The sequence below is a fragment of the Lonchura striata genome, chromosome 9, assembly GCF_050655825.1.
Source record: "Lonchura striata isolate lonStrDom1 chromosome 9, ASM5065582v1, whole genome shotgun sequence".
Classification (NCBI taxonomy): Eukaryota; Metazoa; Chordata; class Aves; order Passeriformes; family Estrildidae; genus Lonchura; species Lonchura striata.
The window spans coordinates 30,631,871-30,654,809 of record NC_140711.1 but is presented as its reverse complement, the minus strand read 5'-3'; the positions used below and the strand labels follow the sequence as shown (position 1 = coordinate 30,654,809).

Here is a 22,939-nt window from a genome sequence, read left to right as displayed (position 1 = left end):
CTCTGATACCACAGGGTGGCCTGAGCTGGAAGGGACCTGAGAGCTATGAAGTGCTCAGTGTAGCACGGTCCATTCATAAATGGTGACTGCTGGAGCCCTTCATGTGAGGCACAGCTGAGAAATGGAACAGATAGCATGGGAAAATTCAATTACCTGCTTCGGAGCAGGGATCCAGCACTAATGGGCAGCAGCACGGTGGGGGGGTGCTGTCTCTGCGGGGACAAGTGGCCAAAAATTGGGTTGGGCTCCCGGTGAGCTCCACCCTGGTGTCAGCCACCTCCCGGCGCTGCTTCCTGCCTGCTGCATCCCAGATCCTTCACTGGGCACTGCTGGGTTCGAGCTGCTCGGGCGCCCTTGGGGCTGGGGGTGCCCCACAGCCAGGCTGGGCTGGCCTTGGACCCCGGGGCCTGGGGTGGGATGGGAGTTTGGATGTAGAGCAGCACAGAATCCCAGCCTGCTTTGGCTTGGAGGGACATTGAGCCCACCCAGTGCCAGCCCTGCCATGGCAGGGAGGACTCCCACTGTGCCAGGGGCTCCAAACCCAATGTCCAGCCTGGCCTGGGACATTGCAGGGATGCAGGGGCAGCCCCAGCTGTACCCCAAGCCCGTGCTGGCAGGGCAGCGTGCCTCGGGGCTGTCACACTCCCAGGTCTGGAGTCCTTGGACCTGTCACACTCCCAGGTTTGGTCCATCCTGGATGGATGGAGCCCTCAGGGCTGTCACACTCCCAGGTTTGGAGCCCTTGGACCTGTCACACTCCCAGGTTTGGTCCATCCCAGGTTTGGAGCCCTCGGAGCTCCCACAGGTGACAGAACCCATCTGTCATCAGAGGAACCCCGAGCCTGCCTCAAAACCTGCCGGAATGACGCCTTTTAACTAAAAACCATTTCATGGGAGTTTGGATATGTTTTCCTCAAATGCAATTACAAATGCAAATGGGGTTTTTGGTGTGCAAGCAGCACAAGTGTGGTGGCTGTGGGCTCGAGAAGCGCCCAGCTTTGGTTCTGCAGCTCGTTTCCTCACTGCTTCCAGCAGCTGGGGCTTGGCTCGTGGCTGTGTCCTCTGCCAGGACTGTCACATCCCTCCTCTTCCACAAGCTCGGGCTTTTCATCGTGCAGAATTATGTTTCTCCAACGTTTTGCTCTAGAGGTGATTATCTTGCTCAGGAAATGAAATAAATCCCATATTTAAACACATCTTCTGTAACCCCTCCAAAGCTAAGCAGCTTGAGGTAAGATGCTCTGTGGGATGTGCAGTGCAGAACGTGACTGTCCCTTCCTGTCCCCTCCCCTGGTGCCTCCGGGCAGCGGGGGCAGCGACCCGGGCTCATCCCCAGGCCAGGGGACAGCATCCTGCAGGTCTGGCTGCCCCGGGAGCCCTCCGGGATGTTCAGGGCACAGGCAGAGCACACCCTGGCACACCCTGAGCCCAGCGAGGAGGTTTCCAGCCTTGGCACTCCTGCTCTGAACACAGCTGGGCTCCAAACCCGCGTGGGTGCTGCCAGCTGTGCTCCAGCTGCAGTCCCAGCCCCAGCGAGACCCTGAGGATGTCCTGGCTGCGAGGGGCACCTCGGGGCAGTGACCCCATGGCTCGTGCCCCCCTGCCCCACCGTGCTGGCTTTGCTGGTGCTCTGCAGTACTGACTCGCTGATGAGGGCTCTGGAAACTCTCCCGGGTCCTGCTCCCCCAAAATCCCTGCCTGAGGGTGACTCCAGGGAGGCCACTCAGCTGGGAGTTGGTGGGTCTGCTGCACCATTGACTGTTAATCCTCTTGGGGAAAATAGCACACAGTAACTGTCTTTGCCGGGATTTAACGCTCTCCATCCCCGCGGGATGTGCTGGGTACCTGGTAAGGAGCTGTCCCCTGCCAGGGTGGGGGCACACAGCCCACGGTGTGCCCCCGCTGCAGGAGGCTCAGGGCTCTGCCAGCCCGAGCTCAGCCCGGGCTGTGATCACCCCCAGTGCCCCCAGCTCGCTCCCCAGCTCCGGGTGCCTCAGGGGGTCTGGCCTGGGAGCTGCTCCCACCCCGAGGGGGGGCCTGGGGCTGGCAGTGACCGGGTGGGCACCAGGAGCTCCGGAGGTGCCCCCCAGCCCCCCGGGCAGGCTGGGGCAGAGGCAGGAGTGGGGTCTGGGGAGCCCCTCTGGAGCATTTCCCCTGCCCTGTGCTGGGTGGGAAAGGGACCACGGGTGACCCTGCCCTGCCACCCACGGGCACCCTGTGCTGTGGGGCTGCACGGTGGGACACCCACTGCCTGTCCCACCGCTGCCTGCTGGTGACAGTGACAGGGACAGGGACAGGGACAGTGACAGGGACAGGGACAAACGGGGGGCCTGGGGGCCTCCAAACCTGGGGATGGGGATGGGGATGGGGATGGGGATGGGATGGGGATGGGGATGGGATGGGGATGGGGATGGGATGGGATGGGATGGGATGGGATGGGATGGGATGGGATGGGATGGGATGGGATGGGGATGGGGATGGGGATGGGGATGGGGATGGGGATGGGGATGGGATGGGGATGGGATGGGGATGGGGATGGGGATGGGATGGGATGGGATGGGATGGGATGGGATGGGATGGGATGGGATGGGATGGGATGGGATGGGATGGGATGGGATGGGATGGGATGGGATGGGGATGGAAGGGGGGATGGGGAAGATTTGGTCTGCTGAGGGATGGGGACGGTTTTCCTTCCAAGCCTTTCGCTGCGGCTTATTCCGCCGGCGATGCTGGGGGAGCAGGATTAACCCTGGCCCTGCTGCGGGCCGGGGGCTGCGGGCGGCGGCTCGGGTCGCCAGGAGCACGGCATGAACGTGTTAACTCCCTCACACACCGGAGCGCAGCGATTTTCCTCCCCCTCCCCCTATTTTTTTTTTTTTTTTTCTCCTTTCCCCCGTAATTAACCCATTTTAACACCGGATTGCTGCCCGCCCTAGACCTCGCTTAGCGATGCCGGCAGCGATTTTTCGGGGCGGATCTGCCTGAGCTCCTGCCTTCCCTCCGAGCACAAAGGAGGCCCGCGGTTCGCATCCTCGCCATCCTCGCCATCCTCCCCGCAGGTTCTGGCGGGGGATCCCGGCGCCGCTGCGGAGCCGCCGCCAGCGCTCGGCGGGCTGCCACGGGTGGGAGGCAGCGCTGCTGCGCCTGGGCGAAGGCCACCGATGGATGCCGCCGCTTAGGGGCCGGGGCTCGGCCGTGCCTGCCCAGCACTCCGCGCTCTGCGGCGCTCGCAGGATGCTCGCCGCGGTTTAAAAGCGGCGGCCGGGAGCCGGCGGCGAGCCGCGGCGGCTGCGGAGCGAGCAGCATGAGGGAGCGGCGCTCCGGCGGCGCCTGAGCGATGGATGCTTCTGGCTGAGCGGCAGCGGCGCCGCCGAGAGCCCGCAGCGAGCCCGCGTTCCCCCGGCGGAGCCCCCGGTGCTCGGGCAGCCCCAGGCCGGGGCTTCGCCGGCCGTGCCCGGCAGCCGCAGCCCCCGGCGGGCCGGGGGTCCGCCCCGCAGCCGGCCGGGGCGCCGCGGGCGCGATGCAAGTGTCCATCGCCTGCACGGACCACAACTTGAAGAGAAATGGTGAAGACAGGCTCATCAGCAAGCAGAACACCACGACCCCGAACGTAGTGAATGCAGCCCGGGCGAAATTTCGGACAGTGGCTATTATCGCTCGCAGTTTGGGGACGTTTACCCCGCAGCACCACATTTCATTAAAAGAATCCACCGCAAAGCAAACGGGCATGAAATATAGGTATGGGCACGGTCTCGGTCTTTGTTCCCTTGCAGTGTAATAGCTCTTCACTTTGCTGCCTGGATGCACCTGGTTTTGCAGAGGAGCTCTCTCCTCCGGTTATTAATAGATTTTGGAACTCGGGCGTAACTGGAAAGCTTTGGGGTTTTTGTGTTTTTGCAGGCGCACGCATTTGTGATTCTGTACCCAAATCTGCTTGGGCAGGTTCTGTGCAGCGTCGTGAATTTGTGACAGCGGTGCTAAGATGGTTCCGATTAAGTGCTCAGTGTAACTAATATCGGTGCTAATGAGCAGAGGAATCGATCAGCCGGGCGTGCTCGGGGCCGGGCAGGGAAAGTTGCTTTGCAGTGTGCTGGAGCAGAGGCGTGTGCCGTGGGCATCAGCCCAGCGCGGGGGCGGCCCGCGGATCCTCACCTGGAGCTCTCGGGCAAGGTGAGATCAAAGCCAATTTTAGACAAACGCAGGAAACAAAACCTCAGGCATTCCCATGGAATGCCTCCTGCCTCTCACACGGTTTTATTCCTCCTAGCCTAGGCAGCAAAAAGGAGGAATGGCTGGGAGTTCGGGCTGAAGTGCTCAGTGTGGGCAGCTGATCAGCTTCCCTGTCCTGCCTTTGGCTGCGAGTGAGGGGATTTGTGTGCCTTTGGGGCTGTGAGAGGGGATTTGTGTGCCTTTGGGGCTGGGAGTGAGGGGATTTGTGTGCCTTTGGGGCTGGGAGTGAGGGGATTTGTGTGCCTTTGGGGCTGGGAGTGAGGGGATTTGTGTGCCTTTGGGGCTGTGAGGGGATTTGTGTGCCTCTGGGGCTGGGAGTGAGGGGATTTGTGTGCCTCTGGGGCTGGGAGTGAGGGGATTTGTGTGCCTTTGGGGCTGTGAGAGGATCTGTGTGCCTCTGGGGTTGTGAGGGGATTTGTGTGCCTCTGGGGCTGGGAGTGAGGGGATTTGTGTGCCTCTGGGGCTGGGAGTGAGGGGATTTGTGTGCCTCGGGCTGGCTTTTGCCTGTTCAGAGTGTCCCTTTCAGCCACCCCAGGGGGGCGTTGGGACTGGGAGAAGGGGGCAGCCTGGGATCTCTGCACCCCGTGCCCGGGGTGGAGCTGCTGCCGGCGGAGGCAGCTGGCACAGGGGGCTCCGTGGGCAGCCTGAGGGGCTCCGGGCAGATTTCTCCTGCTGGCTCCCAGCCATGGGATAGCACCAGGGCTGCTGTGCCCCCAGAGCTGCCCTGGGGAGCTGCAGGATGCACTTTGGTGTAAATGCTGCCTTTGGGGTCCTGGGACAGCCGCAGGGTCCAGCAGCCGCTCCCGGATCCAGGCGTGGTGCGGCAGGGCAGGCTGATCCATCCTGCAGCTGGGCAATGCCGGTGCTCGCTGCCCAGGAGCTGCGGGGATTGCAGGCAGCGTGGATGGGTGCTCAGGTGGCATTTCTGTGCTTTCCTTGGGTGGTTCATCAATGGCAGGGAGCCTTTGGAAGCCCGGCCTCTCCAGCTGCTTGTCCCTGTCCTTCAGCCATGACCAGCGTCCGGCAGGGACGTTGCACCCTCCCCTTGTGGTGTTGGCAGCAGAAGTGCTCGGTGAGCTTGTGCTGGCTAATAAATGTCTGCTGGAGCCAGCTCCCAGCTGGACAGGGGCTGGGGTGGCATGGCAGGGGCAGTGTCAGAGGGTCCTGGCAGGGGCAGTGCCAGGGGGTCCTGGCAGGGGCAGTGTCAGAGGGTCCTGGCAGGGGCAGTGCCAGGGGGTCCTGGCAGGGGCAGTGCCAGGGGGTCCTGGCAGGGGCAGTGTCAGAGGGTCCTGGCAGGGGCAGTGCCAGGGGGTCCTGGCAGGGGCAGTGTCAGAGGGTCCTGGCAGGGGCAGTGCCAGGGGGTCCTGGCAGGGGCAGTGTCAGAGGGTCCTGGCAGGGGCAGTGCCAGGGGGTCCTGGCAGGGGCAGTGTCAGAGGGTCCTGGCAGGGGCAGTGTCAGAGGGTCCTGGCAGGGGCAGTGGCAGGGGGTCCTGGCAGGGGCAGTGCCAGGGGGATCCCAGCTCCCAGGCTGTGGGGAGGGCAGTGTTTGGGGCCTTGTCCAGAGACAGGACACGCAGAATCAGTGTAACTTGTCCTTTATCCACCTCCCCAGTGGAGCAAAGGCAGCCAGGGGCTCCTGTGACCCCTGACCCCTCTGGCAGCCCCATGCAGGCCATCATGCCTCAGTTTCCCCATCTGTGGGAGACAGTCTTTGATGGTGTCCCTCAGGGACAGGACCTGCTCCCACGCCAGGCTCGCTGGCTGTAAGGGCACCGTGTGCTAATTGCCAGCAGTTATCCCGATGTCCCCGGGCTCCCAGCTCTCTCCCAGGGTACCGACACCCCGGAGAATCGCAATTCCTTGCTCCCGCAGCCTCCGGAGTTGGGCCTTTGGGCGTCCTTTCTGCCTCATTGCTGGGTAAGGTTTGGGGAGGGAGGGTGGGCTGTCCCAGCAGAGTTCTCCCAGCCCCGGCACTCCTGCCCCAGCCCCGGGAGCGGCACCAGGAATAGCAGCTCGTTGGCGACGGGGCTGAGGTTTTATCTTTATGACTAATCTCTGTTTCTGCTCGCGGATCTCTCGGTGTGCAGAGCTGATTTCTCCCCACGAGCAGCAGCGCAGGGGAATTTGGAGGAAGAGCTGAGTAACCCTCGGGCTCGGCTGCGCCGCCGCCGAGTCTCGGTAACCTTTGGGTGGGGAGCCAGCCAGCGGAGCTGGAATTCCGCCTTCTCCTTGGGCAATCCAGAGCCAAAGGCTTTTCCCAGCGGCTGCAGCAATAATTCTGTGAACTTCTCAGCTTCTGAAGCTGAAGTCCTTCCCAATTCATTTTCTGCCTGAATTATGTCCTTGATGCTGAGCTCTGCAGCGCGAGCTGCTCCAAGTGCCAACCCAGCCTCGATGCACGCCAAAAATACCGAGAGCCGCTGCCCCGCGATGGGGCTGCCCCCGGGCACTGCTGCCCCGGGCACGGCTGCCCCGGGCACGGCTCGGCTGCCCCTGGCACGGTTGCCCCCGGGCACGATTGTCCCTTGGCACGGCTGCCCCGGGCACGGCTCGGCTGCCCCGGGCACGGCTGCCCCCGGGCACGATTGTCCCTTGGCACGGTTGCCACGGGCACGGTTGCCCCAGGGTATGGCACGGCTGCCCCTGGCACGGCTGCCCCTGGCACGGTTGCCCCGGGCACGGCTGCCCCTGGCACGGCTCGGCCGCCTCGCAGCTCCCGCTCCGCTCCGGGATGCTCCCGAGCCCGGCTGCCTCCCCCGGTGCCAGGCGCTCCCGATCCGCTGGCATTATGTAAAAGGAGAGACAGCGACTACGCCTGTGCCAGGGCTGGGGGCGGGAGAGGAGCCGGCTCGGGGGCTTTTCACCGAGTGACAAGCCGCTGGCCCCGCTCCAGCTCGGCAATCGGAAAGGCGAAAGTTTAGGGGATAAAAGCGCTCGCCGGGAGCAGCTGCGGACCCGCGGGCTCAGCCGCGCCCCCGCGGCGCTCACCTGAGCGAAGCCAGCTTTGCCTTTGGCATCTCCCCCCGGCCTGGCAGCGGCCGGCCGGACCCGCCCGGCCCCGCTGCCCCGCGGGCACAGCCCCGCCGCCTCTCCTGCGCCGGGCGGACGGGCGGGGGCTGCGCGCTTGGAGCATTTTCACCGCCCCGCTTCGCTCCCGGTGGGGAGCCCGCCCGGATGCTGGGGGAATAGCTGGGATCACTTCAAGCCTTCCTGTGAAAATGCTGTAGTTGCAGCGCTCGGCTTGGAGGATCGCAATGTGCCGCACCGCCGCTGGAACAAAGGATGCGGCTTTGCCTCCCGAGGTGATGCCCGGCGGGGAGGAGGGACGGCGCCCGGCTCTCCCCCTGCTCCGGACCGTGCACAGGCCACAGCCCGGGCTCTCCTCCCTCCTCATCTGCTGTATCTTCTCTAAAACCCTTTTCAGTAAAATGCATCCCCTGCTGCTCGGGCCGGGGGCTGTTTGAGGCGCGGCGCTGCTGCCACAGGGCACAACTTCCCAAAGTGAGACTGGCAGCAGCCTGCCTGTTCTCAGACTGTGAAGCACATCTCAGGAAGTGTTTGCAGCGAGGCTGCTGATGCAGCTCTTTAAATGGCTCTTTAAGGTCCCGTGCAGCCCAGGCCCCTCTAGAACTCCCAGACTCTTTGGCAGCGCCCCTGTCCTTCACAGCTGCAGCACTGCAAAGCCTCGCCCAGAGCACCCTGCCTGCCCAGGAGCCTGCTCTGTGCCAGGATGTGCCCGGAGCTGGGATGTGCTGGGATGTGCTGGGAGCTGGGATGTGCTGGGATGTGGTGGAAGCTGGGATGTGCTGGGAGCTGGGATGTGCTGGGATGTGCTGGGATGTGGTGGGAGCTGGGCTGTGCTGGGATGTGCTGGGATGTGCTGGGATGTGCTGGGAGCTGGGATGTGCTGGGAGCTGGGATGTGCTGGGAGCTGGGATGTGCTGGGATGTGGTGGGAGCTGCGCTGTGCTGGGATGTGCTGGGATGTGCTGGAAGCTGGGATGAGCTGGGATGTGCTGGGAGCTGGGCTGTGCTGGGCTGTGCTGGGATGTGCTGGGATGAGCTGGGATGTGCTGGGATGTGCTGGGATGTGCTGGGATGTGCTGGAAGCTGGGATGTGCTGGGCTGTGCTGGGATGTGCTGGGAACTGGGATGTGCTGGAAGCTGGGATGAGCTGGGATGTGCTGGGCTGTGCTGGGCTGTGCTGGGCTGTGCTGGGATGTGCTGGGAACTGGGATGTGCTGGGAGCTGGGCTGTGCTGGGATGTGCTGGGATGTGCTGGGATGTGCTGGGCTGTGCTGGGCTGTGCTGGGATGTGCTGGGAACTGGGATGTGCTGGGATGAGCTGGGATGTGCTGGGCTGTGCTGGGATGTGCTGGGAACTGGGATGTGCTGGAAGCTGGGATGTGCTGGGCTGTGCTGGAAGCCGGGCCGTGCCGGGCTCGGCCGCTGCGGGGCCGATTTGGGGCCGTCAGCAGTTCCCAAATAACCCTTTTTGCCGAGCCCTGCCCGCGCATGGGCACGAGGGGCCCAATTTGGAGAGCGCAGCTATCTATTTGTGCTCATCCATAATTGATGGAGGCAGCTTTGACCATTAACTGCGGCCCGAGCCTAAACAAAAAATGTTATCTGCAAAGGCAAATTGGTGGAGTTCATCCTCCGGGGAGCCTGGGCAGGGTGAGGAGAGGCCGGGCACCATCCCCCAGTGAAACCCATCCTTCCCACCCGAGGGGGAGAGAATCTTCCCCCATTAGAGAAGTGTCACTAACGTTTGTAAGATAAGAGCTGGAAAACAAGGGAAGAAGGGGGGGCAGAAAAGGGTTGTGTCCTTCCCCAGCATTGTTTGCAAATTTGGGGGGAGCTGAGCGCGTGGGGATGGTGAGGGCACAGGGAGGAGTGTGTGGAAGAAAAGCTGCTGACATTGGAATTACGTAAAGGTGATCTGGGCAGATAAACCTGGAGAATGAAAGTTTGTTTCTTCCTCATCCCCTGAGAAAGAGGAGAGTTTAGAGTAGGTTTTAAGAAGGAATTGTTCTCTGTGAGGGTGGGCAGGCCCTGGCACAGGTGCCCAGAGCAGCTGTGGCTGCCCCCGGATCCCTGGCAGTGCCCCAGGCTGGGCTGGAGCAGCCTGGGGCAGTGGGAGGTCGGGATGGGTGGCAGGGGTGGCACTGGCAGGGTTTAAAGTCCCTTCCAAAGCTGTGATGGTTCCGTGACTGCGTGCAGCATCCCTCAGCCCTTCCTGGAGGGGTCCTGGAGCAGCTGCCGGGCGCTGGCAGGGGAGGGGATCCAGCCCGGGGGGGATCCCAGCCTGAGAGGGGATCCCAGCTTGGGATGGGCATCCCAGCAGAGCCCCGGGCTGGGGATCCCAGCAGAGCCCCGGGATGGGGATCCCAGCCTGGGAGTGGGATCCCAGCAGAGCCCCGGGCTGGGGATCCCAGCCTGGGAGTGGGATCCCAGCAGAGCCCCGGGCTGGGGATCCCAGCCTGGGAGTGGGATCCCAGCAGAGCCCCGGGCTGGGGATCCCAGCCTGGGAGTGGGATCCCAGCAGAGCCCCGGGCTGGGGATCCCAGCCTGGGAGTGGGATCCCAGCAGAGCCCCGGGCTGGGGATCCCAGCCTGGGAGTGGGATCCCAGCAGAACCCCAGGATGGGCATCCCAGCAGAGCCCCGAGGATGGGATCCCAGCGGAGCCCCAGGATGCGGATCCCAGGGGATCCCCGGAGGGGATCCCACAGAGCCCCGGGCTGAGATTCCACGGAGCCCCGGGATGGGATCCAGCCCGGAATGGGGATCCCAGCGGAGCCTCGAGGGGGATCCAGCCCGGGCGGGGATCCCAGAGGAGCCCCGGGGCTCTGGGGGTGCAGCACATCGAGCGCATCGCCTCCAGCATCCTCCGCTGCTCGGAGCAGCGCGCTGGCAGCAGGGAGGCTTCGGCTAAATGCAGATTCCCGCTGTGGCACCGGGCTGTCCCTGCCCTGGCACGGCCCGGAAAGGGTCCCGGGCTGCCCGGCACCGGCGGGGCTCGGAGCAGCCCGGCCCGGTGGGCTGGGACCGGCACGGTCACCTCGGGCTGCAGAATTCCCTTGGGAATCGCGGGTACCGTCGGCTGTAAGTGGGAGCAGGGATTTCTCAGCATCTTCTTCCCCCTGCGTTTCTGTTTCCAAGCATTAACCGCAAGAACGACCTCACATATTTAGGAAATCGTGGTTTATTTAAGTCTCGCTGCAATTATGAGCAGTTTTAAACTCTCGCATGCAAATGGCACAATTATTTTGGTATCGAGTTCCACATTGTTTCGGTGTTCTCTGCATCAGGCTGACTTTATGGCTCATTGTCTGATCTTCATTTTCCCGCTGCAAATGAAGATTAATCCAGTGAACAGAATGGATTTATGCTGATTTATGCTTTTTCCCCCAGGACTGTAGTTTATAATGGCTACAGGAGTAACTCAAAGGGGAAGGAAAAGAAAGCAGCTGAGGAAACAAAATCTGATGATTTGTGCTGCTTTCACCTTCCCACTTATTTGGGTTTGGACACACATTTATTCGGATTTGGACACACATTTATCCAGGTTTGGACACACACTTATTCAGGTTTGGGCACACATTTATCCAGGTTTGGAGACACATTTATTCAGGTTTGGACACACATTTATCCAGGTTTGGACACACATTTATTCAGGTTTGGACACACATTTATTCGGATTTGGACACACATTTATTCAGGTTTGGACACACATTTATTCGGATTTGGACACACATTTATCCAGGTTTGGGCACACATTTATTCAGGTTTGGCAGAGCATGGCAGAGCGTGGCAGAACGTGGCAGAACGTGTCCTGCTCTGGAGACATTTTGAGGATGAAGTAATAAAAATTCTGTGGCTGTGCCTATATTTCCCTTTTGGCACCAACTTTGCCATAAAAAGCGACAGAGGAAAAGGAAAAACAGCTTCAGCTGTGCTGGCTGGGAGAGGCTGCAGCTGCTCCCCAGAGCCACCCCAGCAGCCACGGGGGGTGGGTGGGCAGGGATGCCCGGCCAGGGGCACCTCCCACCCTCCCGGCTTCTCCAAGCCCATCCAACTGGGAATTTTTCCCAATATTCCATCCCTGCTCTCTGCCCGTGGGAGGCCATTCCCTCCCACCCTGTCACTCCAGGCCCTCGCTCAGCTGCAGGAACGCCCTGGTTTGTCCCTGCCCAGGGATTCATCCCTGCACCAGTGCAGCAGTGGGGTGTGCAGTGCCCGAGGCACCCAGAGCTGCAGGAACGCCCTGGTTTGTCCCTGCCCAGGGATTCGTCCCTGCACCAGTGCAGCAGTGGGCTCTGCAGTGCCCGAGGCACCCAGAGCTGCAGGAACACCCTGGTTTGTCCCTGCCCAGAGCCACCCTGCACTGCTGCAATCACCACTGCACGGGCAGCAGTCCAGGGCAGCTGCCGGGCACCTTTTGGGCAGCGTTTTGTTCCCGACATGAGCCGCAGAAAGCAGCGTTTGCCTCCCTGCCACCCTGTCACCCTGCCACCCTCCCTGCCACCCTGCCACCCTCCCTGCCTCCCTGCCTCCCTGCCACCCTGCCTCCCTGTCACCCTGCCACCCTGCCACCCTCCCTGCCTTCCTGTCACCCTGCCTGGGGACAGCTCCCGATGGCCCGAGAGCCGCAGGGCTTTGGGAGCCCGGGCAGCTGCAGAAAACCCAGCACTGAGAGCAGGGAACCAGCCCGGTTAATTAAAGGCCACAATTAACCAATTAACCCCTCCGTGCCACCCAGCCCCGGCTCCCTGCCAGCCTGAACCCCACGGATCGTGCCAAACGGATGTGGCCGAGGTGTCAGGGCCAGCTGAGCATCTTCCAGGACGTGCAGGGCGCTGGTGAAACACAGCAGAGCAGCTTCTAGGCACAGGCAGATGGTGATGGGACACGGGAACAGCTGGGAAAGAAAAGAGATTTACATCAGATGTTGGGAGAAATTCTTTGCTCAGAGGGTGGTGGAGCCCTGGCACAGAGAACTGGAAGAGCCCAAGGCCAGGTTGGATGCTGGGGCTGGAGCAGCCTGGCACAGTGGGAGGTGTCCCTGCCATGGCAGGGGTGGCACTGGCTGGGATTTAATGTCCCTCCCACCCAAACCATTCTGGGATTCTGCCATTTCTCCCTGCAGGAGCCAGGGATGGAGCTGGGGTCAAGGCCAAGCCAGGTGGCACTGTCCCCACTCCACAGGTGACAGGTGAGGGACGTCAGATGAGCTGCAGCGGGAGAGGGAGATGGGGAGGGTCTCTGCTTCCATCAGGATTTTGGTGTCTCTTGAAACAGCCTCTCTTTTCAGGGAATAAATTACATATTTTATTCATTTTCTGCACAGAAAGGAGCGGTTCTGGAGCCCTGATGGGGATGTTTCTAAGCAACGTTGTTTTCCCACCACCAGCGTCAGGAGCAGTGACTTTTATACTTCTTTTTTTTTTTTTTTTTTTTTTTCATATTTTTGTGGCAATAAGACAAACTCCCTGCAGTTTATATCAGGAAAGCTGTGCCATGATTTCCCCAGTTTGGCTGCATCCCCCCACCTGTGAGGGGATGTGTGAGGGGTCCCCTGGGGGTCACCTGCCCCCGGATTGCTGCACTGGGACCATCCCCTCAGGTTTTATTTTGGTAGAGTTTGGATGCTGTGGGCACAAGCACAGACACGGGGCAATGAAACCAGGCTTGGAAGAAGCCAAAAGCAGATTTATCTGAATTCTGTGGAGCTCTCCCAAGCCTGGTGATTCTTCTGTGGGTGTGGACTTGAAAATGTTTTAGTCATTGTATGTGTTATTGCAGAGATTTTATTTAAAACTTCTGGTTTTGCACAGGGGGGAAAACCTCTCCTTTTCTGTCTCATTTCTGATAGATGAATGGATGGGTGAATAACTGCATGGATGGGAGATGGAGAGATGGATGGACAGACAGAAGGGTGGATGGATGGATAGATCAATAAATGGATGGACAGATGGATGGATAGATCAATAAATGGATGGATGGAGAGATAAATCAATAGATGGATGGGTGAATAAATGCATGGATGGGAGAAAAAGAAAAGAAAAGAAAGAAAGAAAGGGAGGAAAGAGAGAGAGAGAGAAAGAGAGAAAGAAAGAGAGAAAGAGAGAAAGAGAGAAAGAAAGAAAGAAAGAAAGAAAGAAAGAAAGGAAAGAAAGAAAGAAAGAAAGAAAGGAAAGAAAGAAAGAAAGAAAGAAAGAAAGAAAGAAAGAAAGAAAGAAAGAAAGAAAGAAAATGGATGAATGATGGACAGATGGATGGATCATGGATGGATGGATCATGGATGGATCATGGATGGATGGATGGATGGATCATGGATGGATGGATGATGGATGGATGGATCATGGATAGATGGATGATGGATGATGGATGGATCATGGATGGATGGATGGATGGATGGATGGATGGATCATGGATGGATGGATGATGGATGGATGGATCATGGATAGATGGATGATGGATGATGGATGGATCATGGATGGATGGATGGATGGATGGATGGATGGATCATGGATGGATGGATGATGGATGGATGGATCATGGATAGATGGATGATGGATGATGGATGGATCATGGATGGATGGATGGATGGATGGATCATGGATAGATGGATGATGGATGGATGGATGGGGGTGTTAATTGAAGAGGCCAAAGCCAAACTGTGCCTGCTGCAAGCAGGGCAGGGCAGCAAATCCCAGCTGGAAGAAGGGAATTGTCTGTAATTGCTCTGTCCTGAAGGACACAGGAACCAGTTGTAGGTTAACGAGGCAATTAAGCAGCACGAGTGTCTCAGGCCATAAATCCCTGCCAGGGAAGGGGGTGGGTGTAGGTCCTGTCTCTGTGTGGGGCTTGTGCTGCTCTCCCAGCCCTGTGTGCCCTGCAGGAGCTGGGCTGAGGTACAGGGGGTGTGGGACATGGATGGTGGGGGTCTCCTGAGGAGGGGAATTGGAGGATGGGGAAGGTTTCCCGAGCAGGGGAATTGGAGGATGGGGAAGATTTCCCAAGCAGGGGAATTGGAGGATGGGGAAGGTTTCCAGAAGAGGGGAATTGGAGGAGGGTGAAGGTTTCCCGAGGAGGGGAATTGGAGGATGGGGAAGGTTTCCTGAGGAGGGGAATTGGAGGAGGGTGAAGGTTTCCTGAGGAGGGGAATTGGAGGATGGGGAAGGTTTCCTGAGCAGGGGAATTGGAGGATGGGGAAGGTTTCCTGAGGAGGGGAATTGGAGGAGGGTGAAGGTTTCCTGAGGAGGGGAATTGGAGGATGGGGAAGGTTTCCCGAGGAGGGGAATTGCCCTTTCCCACTGCTGGCTGAGGGGTTTGCCTGGGGCTGGGCTGTTTTTGGGAGGATGGAGGTGGCCCTGCAGGGACAGGGACAGCCCTTGGGGCTGCTCCTGGGTCCCTCAGCCCAGGACACTCTGTGCCACTGCTGGGCTCTCCCCGTCGCCCTGCTCCAGCATTAATTACAGCCCCACAATTACAATTGTTTTCTTGGGCACGGGGTGCTTTGCAGGGATGTTTAACCCCTGCTTTCTCTCTGTTCTTTGGCTGGAGATCCTCTTGGCTCTGCCCCCACGGCCGTGCCCCTGTCCCCCTGCAGGGCTCTGCTGTCCCTGTGGCCCCAGCAGCGGGTGGTCATTCAGATGTCACCACCTTGGGTTTTTCTCCTAAAGCCTTGATTTGTCTGCCAGAGCTGTCTCATCCCCCCCTGATGAGCCCCAGCTCTTTCCTGGCTCCCCAGGCTGTGCCTGCTCCCCTGGGAGCCCTGTGCTCCGGGCTCATCCCACATCTCTATGTACATATATAAATTACAATTCTTCAGTTCTCCTTCAGCCCTGCCTGCACAGTCAGCACTTGCCCTTCCCAGGGAATAATTCAGCTCCAGATTCCCACAAAAACCATGAAGGAGGCGTGGGGTGAGGGAAGAGGCACAATGGGAATTTTCCACGTCGTGCTGGATCCTCACTGCTGCCCTGGGCTGAGGGAGGTTCAGGCTGGGCACTGCTGCTTTAGGGCAGGATTCTGGGCAGCATCCACTGTAATGTACCATATAAAAGATAGAAAATCACCATTTAATATAGGTAATAGGCATTGGGAAAAACTGTAACCATGCAACACATAATGTACCATATAAAAGACAGCAGAAGCCCTGGGTGGGGGAGACAAGAAGAGGAAGAAGAGGAGAAGGAGTCAGAGAGGATGTCAGGGTGTGCGTGTGCCTCTGCCTGAGCTGTGAGCAAACCACAGCAGCCCCATGAGAAAATCTTTTAGATAACTTGCAATGAACTGCCTTGAGACTGAACAAGAAGAGGCTGCAGAGTTTTTCTATGGAAGGAGGGTTGGAGGAGAGACTTTTCCACTCCACAGAGCCCCTGGGGTTCCAACCCTGCGGGAGTGGGGCAGGGGGAGGCAGGAGCAGCTGGATTGTCCCAGCTGGGAGGTGCCAGCCGGGTGGCTGTGCCATCCTGGCTGTGCCATCCTGGCTGTGCCATCCTGGCTGTGCCATGCTGGGGTCCTGCCCTGCAGGAAGGTGCCACCCTGCCCTGCTGGCCCTGCTGGGCTGGCAGCTCCTCGCCAGCCTTTTCCCTGCCTGGCAGCTGGCTCTGGCTGGGCTTGGCAGCAGCTCGGGGGATGCTGCCCCAGCTCCCTGCGGGGCTCCTGCCCAGCCTGGCGGGGAGTGAGGAAGAGCCTTGTCAAGGGAGATGCCAGCCCTGGGTGCCCCGGGGTGTTTTCAGCACTGTGCCAGGCTCCAGGCTGTGTTTGCTGTGACTCAGAGCTCGCTCTGCTCGCCAGGCTGCTGCTGCGGGGACGTGCTGCCAGCCCAGGCTCCTGTGGGCAGGGAAATGGCACCCTTGGGTGCTGCCAGCACAGCGGGGCCCAGCTAAATCCACCTGCAGAGTGGGGTGAGGTGCCCTTGTCCTTGGCTGTCCCCTGGCCAGAGCCTGGCACCAGGACAGCACGGACACTCTGCTCACCTGTGCCAGGGCTGCTCCCTGGGGAAGGAGACTGGAAAGATTTGAAATGAGCTTAAAATACATCCTAGAGCTGCAGGCAGCAGAAGGACTGGGGTGTCCCTTCTCTCCCCAGAATAAACCAGTGTTATGTGGGCTGAGGTGGCTGGGGCTGTCCTGCCTTGGAGGTTTTGGTGACCTGGGTGACCTCGGGGGGGTTTGGGCAGGACTGAGAGGGGCTGTGCTGTGCTCTGCCCCAAAACCTCCCCTTCCTGCCCCAAAACCTCCCCTTCCTGCCCCAAAACCTCCCCTTCCTGCCCCTCTCCCCTGTGAGGCTCTGCAGTGGCCAGCATGGCAGGGTGATGCTGCTTGGCTTTCGGAGAGCTCCGAGCTGAGGGGCTGAACACCTTCGGGCCTTGCCTGTGCTCAAGTTTGGGGAAAAGGCAAGGAGAAGGAGGCAGCTCCAGGCTGGGAGGTGGGATGCAGGCAGCACTGGGCTCCAGGACGGTTTGGGTGAATGGAGACCAGAGATCTCTGAGGCTGCTCTTGGGGTATCAGGTTTATTAGGGATGGAGAAAGGTCCTGCTTGGAGCTGCCAGATGCAGCACGTGGCCAGGCTTGAGGAGATGGGAGAGGGGAGAGACAAGAGGATGCTCTAGGAGAGGGTGGAGGTCCTATGAGGGGGGAGATCCAAGAGAGTGTCTGGCCCCTCAGAGACCCTTATCAGGGGCTTCAAGGTGGGCTGGAACTAGGCTCAGGCCAATGGGGTTACAGACACCTGATGTTTTAGGGGAGGGTTACAGGTGTGGGGTGAACTGTACATTTTGGGGGTGAGATGGAACAGTCCACTCGACCCCTGGACCCATCCGTAGGCAGGGGCATTGTCCAGCCAGCAGGGAGGACTGTTCTCATCCTGGCTGTGTTATTTATGAATAATCATATTTATCCATCCTTCCCAACAGTGGGAGCCGTCTGGGGGACGGGGTGGCTGCAGATGCCCCGTGTTCTGTGGGGCTGGCAGCGATCTGTGGGGCAGAGCCTGCCGGGCACAGGGGCTCTGGGCAGGAGAACACGGTGGCTGTGCTCGTGGAAACCAGGAGAGGATGGGCCAGAGCTGCCTCTCAGCCAGCTGCTTTGGCCAGGCAGAGTGATCCTCAGAGACCAGGGGCTCTGCTCTCTCCTCCCAGAGAGGAATTCCATCCCCACATCCCGTCTAACCCTGCTTGCTGGCACTGGGATGCCATCCCCCCGTCCCAGGCCCTTCTCCAGCTCTCCTGGAGCCCAGAGCCCCCCGTGAACCCCTGAGCTCGCTGGCACGGGCTCCCAGCAGTTTCCCAGGGGATGCAGATGCTCTGGATGAGCTGGGGTTGGTTGCCATCACCATTGCCAGCACAGCCTCGGGAGCTGCGGGGCTGCTGCCAGCTCAGCTGCAGGACGGAGCTGCCTCATTGTCCCCGGGATTAGTGCAGGGAAGCACAAAGAGCTTTTGCTGCCCCCTTACTTGGAGACAGCCATCGATTGTACTTGGCACTTGTGCAGCCTCAGGCACGTGTGGGTCTGTCTGTGTGTCTGTCTGCTCCATCTGCATCCACCCGGGTGCTGCAGAATGGGTGTGAAGGTAAATATAAGTGACTATTTGCTCGGTGGGTTTTTGTGGCTTTCTTCTGTTTTCAGGAGGCAGAGGAGAAGCAGGACTTGAATGAGGCATTGCAGACAAATTCCTGCTCTGCAGGAGGGAGCAGGGCTGGGCTCGGTGAGCTCTGACACAGCACCAGGTCTGTGCTGGGGCCAGTTCCCACCAGTGTGGCCAGTTCCCATCGGTGTGGCCAGTTCCCATCGGTGTGGCCAGTTCCCACCAGTGTGGCCAGTTCCCATCGGTGTGACCAGTTCCCCCCAGTATGACCAGTTCCCCGTGCTGGTGGGGCCTCTCTGCACAGCTGGAGGTGCTCTCCAGGCTCAGCAATCCCCTCCCAGCTCCCTGTGCAGGAGGAATCTCACCCCGCAGGGATTTGGCATTTCCAGCATCAACTTCCCAAAGATCCGGGTCAGGTGTGCGCCGAGCGAATGGCAGAGCTCTGGAAACCCAAACACAGCATTTCTGCCCGGGTTTGTTGGCTGAGCAGGCTCTTCACAGAGCTGCGTGAGGCTCCCTGGAGCAAACCTGGCGTGTTTTACCCCAAAAGCTGCCTGGAGTGGGGAGGGACCAGCCCTGGCCTTGTGGCACAGGGGAGATGTGGGGAAGGACAGGACAATCCTGAAGTCTGGGCTGAGACCCTGCAACAGATCCCACAGCCAGGGCATGGTGGATCCTATAAATCCTATATAAATATATATCAATCCTATAAATCCTATATATATATGTAAATCCTATAAATCCTATATATAAATATATATCAATCCTATAAATCCTCTGGGAAACGCCCCAGAGGTGCCCTCACACTGTGTGTCCATGCAAATACATTGATATAGGGCTGTACAAAGGGATGTATGGAGAAAATCTGGATTTGCACACAAATACTGGGGATAGATATATGCAGATATATAGATACATAGATATATCTACTGTGTGTAGATATATAAAGGGTGTGTCCATGAACATATAGATTTCAAGGGTATAGGTGGGCATTTACATCAAAGGTTGCACATAAAGGATATGTATAGGCATAGAGCTAGAGGGTGTATGTGCAAAGGGGGTATATAAAGTATATAATGTGCAAATATATATAAAGGGTGTATGTGCAGATGTGTATTTATATTTATGTGGAGAGAGGAGTTCACAGGTGAGCTGTGCCCACAGACTGAACAGCAAAGATCAGGTTGGTGAGAAATAGGATTAAAATCCTATAAAATAACTGGAAGCACTTGACTCCAAGGAGTATTTTGGGGTGGGTGGGCTGTGCCCAGAAGGAATGCAGAAATCCCTGTCCCACATCGAGTCTGGAATTCCTGCCCTCGGTGCTGCAGCTCTGGGGCTTTGCCTTTGACCCTCCCAAGGGTTCCAGTCCTGCTGGGGAGGATTTGTGCTGCTCTGGGCGTGGATGGGTTTGGTGGGCAGGCTCCAGCTGTGCTTGCACTCAAAAGATGGGGAAAAAAAGAAAAAGGGGAAAAAAAGAAAAAGAGAAAAAAAAGGAAGGAAAACTAGAAAAGGAATAAAGAAGAAAAAATAGAACACACACACTAAAAAAGAGGTCAGTGCCTGCCCTAGCTGTGCTGGGAGCCTGGGGGCTCGTGGGGCTGCAGATGCAGCTGCAGCTTTTCCAACAGAGCTGCAGCTCAGGCTCCCGTGCCTCCCAGCATCTGACATTGCCATCAGCAGCACTAAATTTGGGTGCACTGAGGGGTCCTGGAGGGGTGGGGTGGGAGGATGGGCAGTCCTGCCCCAAGCTCTGCCCGGTGCTGGGCTGCTCCTCCTGCCCCCCGGGATGCTCCTCAGGGAAATTGTGCTGTAGGGATGAAAACCTGACCCTGCCAGGAAATCCAGAGTGGAAAATGGGCCTGGCTGAAAGCACAAAAGCACAGCTCACAGCCTGGGTGTGCTGTCCCACCCTCCTCTGACCCTGCCCGGGGCCAGCTGGGCTTCTCCTCCTGGTTTATTTTCAATTTGGCTGCAAACAACTCAGCAGGAGCAGCAGGAAGCTCAGGGACTGTTAAAGGTGCCTGCAGCAGAGGGGTGGGCAGTGATTTATTCCTGCTCCTGCCCCATGGCAGGGGTGGAAGGGGCTGAGCTGTGGGGCCCTTCCCACCCAAACCACCCTGGGGTGCTGTGGGAATGGTTGTGGCAGCCCAGCTGATGGTGGGTGTGAGGTACAGCTGAATGTATTTGGGTTTATTCCCAGCCCTGAGCACTCAGGGAGGAGGAGGAGGAAGATGAGGAGGAGGATGGCAGCACCTTCACCCTTCCCCAGCTCGAGTGCCCGGGTCCCTGTGGGAGATCTGCCCCTTTTGGAAGAAAGCAGCATCTGGGCAAAAGCTGTGCCTGGTCCCCTGCAGCTGCTGGGTTAAGCTGTGTGTCCTTCAAGGGCTGAGCTGCATTTGCTGATTCTCTTCTTTTCCTTCCAGAAACCTTGGCAAGTCGGGGCTGAGAGTGTCATGCTTGGGGCTGGGTGAGTACCTGTGGGGTGCCAGGGGCTGGGTGGGTGCCCGTGGGCTCTGCCCAGCCCTCGGGGGAGCTGTGGGAGGGTTTGTGCTGGAAAACCCCTGATGTGCCCAGTCCCTGGGAGGAGCAGCCTGCAGGGATCCATGGATTGTCCCCAGGAGCCCCAAGGGCCAGGGCCAGCCTGGGCTGGGGCAGAGCTCCATCCCATCCCATGCCATCCATCCCATGCCATCCATCCCATGCCATCCATCCCATGCCATCCATCCCATGCCATCCATCCCATGCCATCCATCCCATGCCATCCCCTGTGTGCCTTGTTATCCCTGCTGGCTCCAGAAGCCCAGAATTCCCTCCCAGAGCTTTATCCCCCCCTTGGGAAGGGCTCTGCTTGGCTCCTGGAGAGCTCCTGCTGCCTCTGCTCAGAGAAGTGCTCTGAAACGCAGCCCCTGAGACACGGAGGTTGTGCTGTGTGCTGGATGGGAGCCCTGCAGGGAGGAGGAAGAGGAGGAGGAGGCTGTGCTCTGCCCTGAGCTCCTCCTGCAGTGCTGGGCACCAGGAGCAGGAGGGGCAGGAGCCCCAGGAGATTCAGAAGCCCCAGGATGGGCAGGAGCCCCAGGAGATTCAGGAGCCCCAGGAGATTCAGGAGCCCCAGGAGGATCAGGAACCCCAGGAGATTCAGGAGCCCCAGGAGGATCAGGAACCCCAGGAGATTCAGGAGCCCCAGGATGGAGGCTCTGCCCCAGCACTGCCCCGTTCCTGGGGCTCACAGGTGCTGCCCCAGGCAGGTGGAGGCACCACCTCAGGTTCCTTGCAGAATGGCTGGGAAAGCAGCAGCAAAGCCAGGCTGAGAATGCATTCATAACACCCTGGAGTGTCATGGCACATTTTGGTTTGTTGCTACAAAGGCAGGGCACGTGCAGTAAAATCAGGTTAAGTCAGCCTGCAGGGTTGGAGGGGATGCTGGCACACTGAAGGGTGGGTGCAGGGGGGATGGAGACCCTCCCCCGGGGTCCTGGGGGTCACAGCAGCCCCAGGCCCAGCCTCAGACTGAGCCGTGCTGCAGGCCTGCAGGATTCACCAATGCTCCATCAGCACAACAATTGCAGGGCTTAATCAGTTGACTAATTTAACATTTATCAAGTGACTCAATAGGATTTGCTATAAGCACAACAGCAGCTTAATTATGCATCTAAGCTAATTACAAATCTAAGATGGCAACGTTCATTCTCCACTTACTCAGAGTACTTAAATCAATTGATGTGCCCACAGATCCAAGGAGTCTGCAGCAAGCTAAAACCTGTGGAACACTCAGGGAAGTGCTGCTGTCTGTAGGCTCACAACCTATGGGATGCTTGGCTTTAGTCACCAGGAAATTTCCATCCTGGGTGCAATTTGGGTGGGTAGTTACTGGAATTTTCTTTGAGAAGTCCAGTTGTAACAATAATATTATGATTTAACAATTCTATTATTAGGTCAGAACAACCTGGTCTGCTGGGAAGGTGTCCCTGCCCAGCAGAGGGATGGAATGGGATGAGCTGTAAGGTCCTTCCAGCCCAAACCATCCCATGGTTCTGTGATTATTCTGCTCAGGCTGCTCAGACAGGAAAATAAAGCCTTGGGGCTGTTTGTTGGGAAGCAGGAGCTTGGTAGAGCACGAGCTGTGAGGGCAGAGGGTGTTTGGGAAAAGTCCAGGGATCACCTGCCCAGGTGGGCAGTGCCAGGGGAGGGTCTGGGGGGCTCTGCCTGATCACCCCTGCCAGGGCTGGCTGCTGCCAGGGCAGCAATTTGGGTTTAAACTGGAGGGAATTGTGAAAGTCACCCTGCAGCACAAGTGGGAGAAGCAAGGCCTGTTCTGCCAAGAGCTCTTGTGGTTAAAATAGCCCCAGCCTTGGGAAGGACTCGTCAGTGCAGAGGTTTTATTTATCAGTTTTATTTATCAGCCTCACAGCTTCCCCAAGTGCTGCTGGTGTGGTGGAGGAGAAAAAGCCACGGGAAGGAAGTAGCAGCAGGAAAAGAAAGAAAGCAAACAGTTCTGCAGAGCTTCTCTTTGATTTCAAGTGGAACTGCAGCAGCATCTAAATATCCTGAGCCTTTGTGAGAGCAGCTGGGGAGGCTGCTGGGCACCTGCTCCTGCTCCAGCACAGCGAGCCCTGAGCCCAGCCCCATGGCAGGGAGAGCTGAAATCCAGAATCCAGAACCCCAAATTCCCTGGGATGGGCAGGTGTTTCTCCTGCTGCACAGCACCTTTTCTTTTGGATGATTGGTTTGGCTTGGAAGGACTTTAAAGGTCATCCATGGCAGGGACACCTCCCGCTGTGCCAGCTGCTCCAAACCCAGTGTCCAGCCTGGCCCTGGGCACTGCCAGGGATGCAGGGGCAGCTCTGGGCACCTGTGCCAGGGCTTCCCACCCTGCCAGGGAAGGATTTCTCCCCAATATCTGCTCTAAATCTCCTCAATTTCAGTTCAAAAGCATCCCCCTTGTCCCACGTGTCCTCTGCACATCCACCAGGAGTCTGCTCCCAGCTCTGCCTTTCCTCAGCGCTTCTCTCTTGTAGCTCCCCAAAAGATAAATGCGTTTCCCTGCGCTCTCTGCAGCATGAAAATCTAATTTAGGGCTCGCTGAAGTTCCCGGGGGCTCAGCACTCTTC

General features: G+C 58.8%; 1 protein-coding gene across 3 annotated transcripts in view; it reads left to right on the top strand.

The window, feature by feature from the left end:
* Positions 1-22,939, top strand: part of KCNAB1 (potassium voltage-gated channel subfamily A regulatory beta subunit 1) — a 54,036-nt gene that overhangs the window by 10,752 nt on the left and 20,345 nt on the right. The window contains exons 1-2 of one of the 3 annotated variants that reach the window (XM_021540832.4): positions 3,381-3,738; positions 20,255-20,298. In XM_021540832.4, the coding sequence (XP_021396507.1) occupies positions 3,521-3,738; positions 20,255-20,298 (262 nt within the window). In that variant the 5' untranslated portion in view covers positions 3,381-3,520. Of the gene's footprint in view, positions 1-3,380; positions 3,739-4,009; positions 4,171-20,254; positions 20,299-22,939 lie in introns of those variants that run through there. The other 2 variants (XM_031505603.3, XM_085588071.1) reach the window with 2 other exon arrangements.